We start from the raw sequence: 10,434 nt of genomic DNA, 5'->3' as shown, positions 1-10,434 counted from the left end.
CTTAGTGCCTACCACAAGATCTCTATGACTAGCATATACCCTTTGAACCCTTAGAATAGTACTCAATACTTGGAGTGTCATCTTCCAGAGCCTTCCCAATTTTTGGATAGTCTCCTCAAGTCTAAAGAACAGCTTCTACATTCCCCAACGCTTGGAATAGTCTTCCCAAAGCTCCCACCGTCGAAATAATCTATCCAATCCCCGCGATAGTCGCTCCCAAGCGAGCAACGACTCGAATAGTCCCGATTCCACCGAATCGGGCCATGCATCTCTAAAAATCCTGCTCGTTTGGCGCGCGTAATCGCGACGCCGCGCGTGTCCATGCAAATTCTCCCGTTTCGATCGTGCATCAAGATCTGAGTCACGGTTGTAATCTTTCGCATAGTAAATTATCCGCCAATATCAACGAGATCAGATACTGCCCGGTGTTCTCTGTTACCCGTAACGGGGGGAACGGGAACGGAGGGGATGAAGGGAGACGGGGAACGGACAGTGTCAGACGAGGGCGACAGAGAAAGAGATCAACACTCCACCCCGCGGTAAGGGCTTTGCGCAGTTATAAATGCGGTTTTGTATCTAGCTTTACAGGACAAAGTAATGGGCTTAGATAATCCTGATTTAATAAATCGAACAGTTGCGAGGTAACGCCTGGGGACGTGCCCCGGGGCTAGGTTTAACAACGCGTGCGTGACTAACGCGTTCAAAAACAAGATGAATGACCCGCTACGAAGATCTTCCTCTGCATTTACATTTCACCACTATATTTCTCGTCGGGAAAAAATCCCGAAAATACCGATCGAAATCTGCGCGTATTACGCGCTAAACGATTCCTTTTCTGCCGGGATTTGTTCAGTCAGCTGTGACCGGCTCGGGGGGGACGTCTGTCTGTGCAGCGTCATTCTACTGATTCTGTATCACGGTGATTGCGAAGTAGTCATCTTCAGGAGCATTTTTGTTAGCTCGTTAGGTTGTGCTTCTAAAACATAATTTTCTGTTAAAAGATAAGGCTATTTGGAGTTCCCCGACGAAAGCTAATCTAGGGAATTACTTTCCAAATTATAATAAAAGCGGTGGACAGTTAAGTTGGAATACTCTACTAAATGTATGTCAAAGTGTACGAAAAACATTTTTCTATACATTTTCTTTTTTAAATGGTGGCTTGAGAGGACAAGATTTCAAGTAAATCGTGTATCACAGTAATTTGCTAAGTGGTCATTTTTGGGTCATCTTTGGGGCACCTTTGTTGCTCCCTATTTTTAGCTTGTGCTTCTAACCAAAATCACTGACGAGAGATATTTTTTGTAATATTCTGAAGCAAAAATTCTTATTACGAATCATATTGTTTTTACGTAGAATAATGTTGGAGAGGTTTATGAAATTTCTTCGGTCAGACTGAGCAACGTCGATTAATATGGAATCGTTTAATCGACCATTCTAATGTTAACGTTCAATTTGAGGGCATGTAAAGCGCAGAGATTTTAATGGGTTATTATCGGTTACTTGCGTCACGTTTTGGCCCCATTACGGTCTATTAAATTAGAGGTAATTCCTGGTTAAACAGTGTACCGCCATCATGTTATCCGAAAATCAATTCTTACAATGGCGGTGGGATCATTCTGCTCCAGTTAGAGATAAATCCTCGCCGCGGGCGAATATATTATTATCAATTGTGCATTGCGCTTGTCGCGTTATTAACATTGCGCTTCGCGAACCAACAAACGCAGAAACATTAATTTTCCCTGGAGCGACAAATCTCGGAAAATATTATTTCAGCGACCAAAACTGGATCGTTTCGATAAATAGTGTACACGGATTTTTTATTACAAAAATTACAACCAACTAAATTAATAAATGTTCTACTGCGAAAAAAGGGAGGAAAAACCCCATTTTAGTAGCAACTCGTTTCTTTTACAAATCTTACGCGATAGGAACGTTAAATAAAAGTAAAGGATGATGAATCGAATTTCTTTTTGCTTTTAAAGTGTTCGTAGTTGCACGATTTTCAATTCAAGAGTCAGACGAGAGCATTGAGTCAAGTGTCACTATCTTCGCGAGCTGGCAATAAAAATTTATCCTTAACCGTTCCGCGTTCCAGCTCCTCCTTTTTTTTATTGTGGTCCCATCCTTTTTATTAGGGGCGATAAAACGTTCGATCGATGACCCATGATCAACATATCGTGCGGTGAAATCACACGGACGTATTATTAAGTCTCCGGATCCCCTGTAATATCTCTTAACGTTGAGTCCTGATAAGGCCGTCGTCTCTCGCTGAGGTTTCTTCTGTGCTTTGATATTTTTATCTTTTTTCAATTGTCCAAGATCCTTCACCGAAGGGGATCCTCGTCAATTTTAAGTAGGAATAGTAGGATTCGTAGTAGAAATTGCCTTTTTCCGTCCTTAGAATATTCCCCTAAATAGAAACGAAAGAAAAATGAATATATTCAAAAACAGAGACGAGTTTCAAACGCTGAAATGAATATCTCTCTTCCCTACGTCTTTCAAACTCGATAACCTGACACTTCCGCCATCTAGCGGGACGCTCCCTGAACTTTCCACTCCTGAGCAAAGGTCAAGGTTTGCACGATGGTTATTGACCTCTCTCAAAACTCAAAATTCACGTACCCATCTCCGTAGAAAAATTCAAGAACTTCAAAGAACCGCTACACGACAATACCGTTTCAACTACTCGATCCAACGTTTAAATTCCGTAGCTAGGGGATTCCCAGTAACATCCGAACGAGGAGTTTCCATCAAGAGTACAAATGAGATTCAGAGCGTTACTCTATCGCGTCCAGGGCGAAAGAAACCGGGATGGTCGAGGGAAAGGATTAACCAAAACAGAAGCGGAGGAAGAGGGGGTTGCGTTTTAAAGAGGAATCGACGTTTCACGTCGACCTGGCTTACAGTCAATCTCTCCAGATTGTCTGGCTTCCTTTCTCTCCGTTATCTTAATTCCTTCGAGTGTTTTAATTTTCATCCGAACAGCTATTAACTTTTACGGTGGGCCGTTTACTTTTTAATTCGTTTACCGCCTCGCGCGCCGGCTCGCTTATATCTTTAATTTAAGCTCTCGACTTGGCGGCCATTGAACAAGCCTGCGGATTGGCGAGAAAAGAGGGGTGGCACGGGGTGGAGTTTAGTGGGGTCACGCGGCGCCGGCATGGATAGAGGGTGGTTTGTGGGTGCAATCGCTACGCTCGAGTCCCGCTCTCCCCTGACGCCCGTTACGTTAATTAAATACATTGTTGTGGGGACACGAACTCCTGCTGCGTATTTCGAGCTTTATAGATGTACAGGACCACCTTAAGAGTCGCCTTCCTTCTCCGTCAAGGTGTGTTCGTTAACCCCCGGGCCCCTAGACCGTCTCTACCTTCGTTTTGATTAGGCTGAGTAATAAGCTCACTCCAATTCCGGGGATGTTGACGTTGGCAGAAAGGAAGGAAGTCAACTCGAGTCCTAGAGCATGAAAGTTTTGTCGTATAGCTACTTGTCGAGAGCAGAGGGAGCAACGGAGTGTTATATTAACAACTTGAGTGCCACTGAATCTACCCTTGAATTTAGTTATTTTTAGATAACAATTATTCATTAGAATTTGTTTCCGGCGTACCCAAATTGTTTCTAAAATCAAAGTTCAATTCTGGTCTGTGAATCTTGCAAACGGGGCAAGACGTTGACGCGTGACTTTGAGGTTAGGTTTCGAGCAAAGTTCGAGCAGCCTCCCAGCCCTATATACAATTTTACCATCTAATAATCTTAACAATTTGCAAAGAACAGGGAGAATACAGGTCTCTAACGTCGTCTGGAATGTTTGCTTTCAGGTATGGTTTCAAAACAGGAGAACAAAATGGCGGAAAAAGCACGCCGCAGAAATGGCGACGGCAAAAAGGCGGCAGGAAGAAGTAGAGGGCGTCGTCGCCGAAGGTGAGGACGGATGCAGCGACACAGAGACTGATGGGAACAGCGAAACTGCCGCCAAGAGGCTTAGAAGGGAACTCGAGCAACAGTACAGGCATTAGGAAGTGTATAAACAGTATTAACGTTAAAAAAAGAAAGAAAAGACATTTTCTAGGTAGATTCCTGCGAAGTGAAATGGAACAGTGGATGGGGGAAGACTTTTACCACGTGCGAAGGGAATTTGGTTTTTACTGTTCGGTGCCATCGTTTGGATATTCGAGGAGAAATTCACTTACCTTGGTCTTGGAAATAATTTGTCACTGTTGCGAAGGAGACTGTGCTTCGAAATCGAATTTTTTGCAATTTTTGTAATTGTAAGAGAGTGGCCATTGTTCTTCCGTCAGGAAAAGAATTCCTGGGCAATATTTGTCTTCTCGGTGACTTTTTCGTGTGTGGGGTATGGAGCATTGTGCTGTTGAAACGCATTAACTTGTGGGTGGAATAACCTAGTTAAGAGTGTAAATGATATTTTAGATACGAGCCTATTGTATCGTTGATATTTTATTTCGATTTTAGTACCGTCAAAAATTTATAATAACTATTTTAAAAAGCCAAAGATTGACGTGTATTAGATTGGGAAAGGAGCGAGGTTTAGTTGTCAGCACGCAAACTGGTGGCGCCATTAGTTCGCATGCTCGCCGTCGAAGTTTGATTTCGAATTTCGACGGTTCAATTCAATTATAAATTAATGAGTTTTGGTGGCACAATGTTGAGATATATTTTTACACACATGTGTAATTTTATTTCAAAACGCTTAAAATACACCAGTTATTTTTCTCTCGTTTTTTTTTTTAGATAAATGCCCAAGACGAGTTTTTAATGTTTATAGAAATGTCATTTGTATATATTTGTACTAAGATATTCCTATATGTATAACGAAGAAACGATTGTGCCATTTGTCTCGACGTACATAAAAAAAAAATTACACGCAAAATTATTGCATTATGATATGAAACTCAGAAACAGTAATATAAAATGAAATTATTTGCAGGATGTTCACAGTTCAGAAGAGGTTCGATCGAATGTAAATTTTAAGCGTTTCTGATGTAGTTTTAAGGCAAAAGGGTAGTTTAATTAATAATTAATTTAATACCAGGAATACTACCTAATCGTATTTCGTAAATCTAGTCATCTGTACGTTGGACGTCAACTATTTATTTATAAATCATTTTTTAATTACCTGCAACTGTATGGGATTAATTAAATTTTAACGATTCGTTTTATTTGTTTAAAGGTGATGATTATCAACTAATCGTGGAGCGAAGAAACTAAATTGTTAAAAAGCACCCTGCCTTAAAATTGACAAAATTCGAACGAAATATTCCAATCGCCGATCCTGCAAATAATTAATTATAATAAGGAAAGAAAACACCGGTAATCTCATTATTCAGTTAACAGCACGTGTATAGTAAATGTATGCTAAATATCAGGCGAGCCACTATGAATATAAATATTCGAATAAATAAACACGAAAGAGCAAAAAAAAAAAAAATAATGAAAATGATTCCTCCTAACAAGTTGTCTATTTACGTCCCCAGTGAAATTAAGCCAATGGATAAGCGGATCGAAGTGGATTTTGTATATTCTGTAGATACGATAAACGTGAATGTGATATTTAACATATTTAGTAAGAATCTGACATAGGTATACTGGGTGGCTTTAAAGTAAATCGCTATACTCTGGTGGAGTATTGCTATTACTTTATTTATAATTACGGGTACGAAAACGATTCTTTACCGTACTTTTTATAAAATTATGAGAAAAAAAATTTGGAAAAGAATATCAACTGCTCGCTCAAGGTTACACGTCCAACCGTGAGTGGCATCAATGGCACTATGCGCGCGCAGCCAGTGGGAGGAGCCAAACAGTGTGGTAGGGATGGCGCCTGAGTGACCTTGAGCGGCCAGTCGATCTTGATCCAACTACAGTCCACTCCAACTGAAGTTTTAGTGCCCACTGACTTCCTATCGCATTCAGATCAAATGGAATCCTCTATCAAAGTTTAGCGACCTGTTTTAGAGTCACCCCACAAGTAGGTACTTCCAATTAAACTAAAACTGAAGAACGCAAAAAAACTAGGAACATAGATACACGCGTATAAATATGTATAATCACGCGAGGCGCGTGCCCGGAGAGACTCGTAGGCTAAAATCAACTGTATTCAGAAGAATATTCAACCCTTCTTCGCGTATACCGACTTGCGTCCTTGGGTTCGACCGTTGTTTCTGAGTGAGCCGATAGAGTGGAGGAATGTTCACGAATGCCAGGTATATAGCGTACCAAGTTACACGAATATTCGAAACATTACTGTACAGTATTTAGATAAGTCGCTAAGCGAAAGGTAGAGACAATCTGTATAAAATATTGTATAAATTATACATACGTGTTATCTATCGCTTGTGTATTATATCTCCAATTTAATAAATGGAATACGTATTATGGTAATTATAAAATCATCGTGTATTCATTTTTTTGCAGCGATTGATCCCCGCGTTTTGCAGGAATTCGAAGATTTTCGAGTAAAAAGGTAGGTCCACCAGAGGGTGCCCCGGCGAAGACGCTGCGCGCGCAGAAGAGGGCGGAGCCTAGACGGAAAAGTAGTTTCTATGAGTTTTATTTATACCGAATCGAACTGGTTAACGTAAAATATTAAATTTTCGTTTCACAGAAGTTAATGTTCCTTTTATTTAGATAAATACGTCTTAGCACAATTTAATAATATACGAGAATGCGAGGCGTAACGAATCATAAAGGTTATATACTTTCAGATTAATGTTCTACCGCGTCAACAGGCAGCGTACACTTTTTTCTGTTAATTCTCTGCGCGGACACGTCGAGAGTGTATGGGTAGATGGATTGAAGACGAAAATCACCAAGGCCATCAGGACCATTGATAACCGCATGCAAGGGGTCGTAATGAACGGTGTACCGGTGCGTTGCAGGAACTCATCAATCATAAAGGAAGACACTTGAATGACGTAATTTTTAACGCGTGGGCTGCCAATAAAATCCGACATCGTACCGACAAATGTTAACAAAATAAAAAGGTTACTGTATGAAACACACAGAGATAATTTATCGGCTCGTCTATATTTTTGATAAAAAAAAAAAAAAGAGGAAGTCACACTTTTCCTCTGTTATTGTGGAGGGGCATACAATTGCCATCGATTAACCCTCTTCTCTCCAGCTTCTGTCTATCATTCCAGACGTTTCGAGACGCTCTGGATCCACAAATGGAAAAGAATCGATCGCACAAAAATTCTGTATTTACGAACGAGTGTATGTAAAGTGAACGCTCGAGAAAAGTGCCACATGCCCCGCCCCCATGATCCCTATGGCCCGTACTATGGGCGGAGTTCATCACGATTCTCTCCCTCGTTGACAGTACAAAATAAAAGGAAGGCGTGAATGTAAATTCCCAACTAAAAATGATCAGGCATTGTCTTCCTTCGACTTTGATTCGCGATAAAAATCACATATAGACCTGCCATGCGAAAAATGCCCTTAAGGATTCCTTAAGGATCACACCGGTGGATAAACCAGAGGAGAATGAACTCATTAGTAGAGGTCTGATAGACTAGAAATAATCTTTCGCAGGAGCCTGTAGTAAAGTAGCTGGAACGTAATAAGGCGTGCAGAAACATAGGAACGGAGTGGGTGGCGGCGATGGGGAATGGGGTGGTGAGCATTTTCGTAACTGGTATCGATTTCAAATATACGCACGGTGATTAATGTTACGAGAGTTTTCGTGAGTCATAAAGTTAGCATTCGTAGGTAGCCAGGAGTCCTTATGCCGGTCGTCGTTCGCTTCAACCCTCGATCAGGAGAGGGCAGAGGGGAACACGGCGGGGGCGAGGGGGTGATGGGCTAACTGCAGGGACAAAACGGAATCCCGGAGGCATTGGCAGTGTAAATTTATCGTGGCGTTAAGCCGTTAATATTTGCTCTCGCGAGGCTTTAAATCAATGAAAAATATTCTAATTGGAATATGAAAAAAGTTGGCGCAGTCCGCCATGACAGAGAGGGTGCCAAACGTCGTAAAGGGAGGAAAGTCGGACTTTGTCTGCGCACCCCCTTCCCCGCCTCTTCCACCTTCCGCCCCTTCCGGTGTTACAGAATAGAATTATAAATTGTCTTAACGAGTGCCCGAGCAAAGAAAAATGGCAAAAAGTTTTCGACTTGAAGTCGTTCGCGCGGACCTGTATTGAACTATAGATTATACATCTCACCCCCTCCCCCCCAACTCGCGCTGGTTGGATTCGGCCAACTACAAAGCAAGTTTACTAATTTCACGAATCGCCCGAGAACCGTGTATTAACGCACCCCTGACTGTCGCGTCCCATTAATTCGCACGATCCATTAACATCTCGTGAATGTAACCGTCAAGGAGCGCCTACAGAGCACCGCGCTACTAATTAAGGGGAATCAATGTATACGCTCGCGACTGCCAACTGGGAATTTTGTGTCGTTTATCGACATATTTGGAACATTTCTCTTGGCACAATTCGTTGGTGTCTTAAACGTGACATCGGAAGGCACTTCAAAGTGGGGTATACAGCGATGCTCGTGTTAAAGGGGTGTTCTGGTTTAACCGATTTTTAAAAAAATTGTATCTTTAGAGTGTTGGGAATATTCGAAAATATCCCGCACAAGAATTTTTCGAAATTCGAAATACGCGTCATTTTCCATAGTGTAGTTTTATTAGTTATCGTAAAACGATTATCGATAAAAATACGAATGAATATATATAAGGAAATTTTATCAAGTTGGTTAGGTTTTTCTTTTATACCGTCGATTAAAAACACAATTGAGTTTCTCTGTAAACAAAGTATTTTTCGTTTATTATTTACACGCATCTATTTACACGATGTACAAAGATCTTACCTATAAACAATGAAACGACATTTAATGTTATTAATTACAGCATTAACCGTATTGTTTATCTAAACACATTAGCGATACGGTTCCCACGGATTTTCGCTTTCGTCTTTCCGATCATAATCTGTTTTACCGACGCTCGGCAAAGCGCGGTAATTCGAATTAAAGAAACGAACTTTCTTCACATATACGTAACATTACTTAATGCCACGAGAAAGTCTTATTTCAATGTTCCTTACCATTTCAAAAAAAAAAAAAAAATTTAGAAAATCGGCAATCTTTCAGTCGTTCAAGCCAGAATCATCCCCTTAAATGAATATAAACACCGAGTAGGAACGACTCCTTTGGTCCTGGGTAACGACTCCCGCTCGAAAACGGGGATTCTCCGCATCCGCTGACGACGATTCGTAACGCGGGGATTTCCAAGAGCGCGACACGCGCGAAGGTAAAACCGCGCTATCGGGACTTCCGTCGCCTCCGCCACCGCCGCCCCCAGCCAATCGACGATTTTCGTGAGATCGACCGATCGCGATCCCGACACTGGCAATAATTTCTCTTCGGTAACCGGCTGACACGAAATCCCGGGTTTTACTTCGAATACCGCATTGATTAACTTATCTAATCTAATTTAAATGCGAACAGGGGGAGCACCAGGCGGTTCTCGCTTTCGCCAGTGGACTGGGATCGTTGGGAAGGGGGGGGGGAGGGGGTGCTCGATCGGGGTAGACTGCAAGGGATGAAGGCGAGCAACCCCTTGTGGTGTGGCCGATGCTGCGGAGAGACGAGGACTGTAGGAACATTAAGCGCGATAGCGAGCACAGGGCAAGGAACGAGACAAAGAGAAAAATGGGGATTCCAGGGATTCGTAAGGAGGACGGCGAGGGGAGGGTGTGGGGGGGGGGGGGTGAGAGAGCGTTCGAAATCCGAAGGAACGACGCCGAGGACGGTCTGTGAGAGTAAAAGGGAAGAAGACGTATCCAGATCGGGGGCGGGGGGGTTAGGGAAGAGAGTGGTTGCACGAGATAATGAGAGAAGCGAGGGTGAAACAAAATGAAGCGATCTAGTATGGGCGGGTCGTAGGAGCAGTAATACGAACAGGGTGTACCGTGTTGAGTAAGGCGAGTTAGGGCATACAAACCGCTGTGTAACGTATCAAATCGAGTGCTGAACCTGGGATTAAATCGGTGAGAACGAAGCCCAGGGGCGACGGGGGCAGGGGGAGGGGACAGAGGACGCTCGTTGGAAGCTGCGAAGACGGGGAAACCCACGGGCACTAGAGTACGGTTTTGACTAACGCTAACGTCTGCGAGAATGGAATATGGACCTTAACCGTCTCGTTTAATTTCATCCCCTCGAGTGGGGTACGTGTGCCGGGGACATAATTGCGGAGCTCTTTGGTAATGGGGAATTTATTGAATCTTTTTTGGGAAATCTGTTTGGATAGGGGGCGTGTGAAGAGGAATTTCGAGCAAATAATCTAACTATTAATTTTTTTCAGGTGACACTTGGACTCTTTGGTGAACGATGAATTGCGATGGGTCGTGGCCGTTGATGACCTTCGACTTACCTTGGACTAAGGAGGTAAGGATCATGGTAATTTAT

General features: G+C 42.5%; 1 protein-coding gene across 1 annotated transcript in view; it reads left to right on the top strand.

The window, feature by feature from the left end:
* Positions 1-6,378, top strand: part of LOC128880106 (homeobox protein Nkx-6.2-like) — a 33,394-nt gene extending 27,016 nt beyond the window's left edge. Inside the window, exon 4 of the mRNA XM_054129819.1 lies at positions 3,819-6,378. Coding sequence (XP_053985794.1) covers positions 3,819-4,016 — 198 coding nt within the window. The 3' untranslated portion in view covers positions 4,017-6,378. The remainder of the gene's footprint in view (positions 1-3,818) is intronic.
* Positions 6,379-10,434: the final 4,056 nt, after the last annotated feature.

Source organism: Hylaeus volcanicus, chromosome 7, assembly GCF_026283585.1.
Source record: "Hylaeus volcanicus isolate JK05 chromosome 7, UHH_iyHylVolc1.0_haploid, whole genome shotgun sequence".
NCBI classification, from domain to species: Eukaryota; Metazoa; Arthropoda; class Insecta; order Hymenoptera; family Colletidae; genus Hylaeus; species Hylaeus volcanicus.
This window is presented reverse-complemented; position numbering and strand designations above follow the sequence as displayed.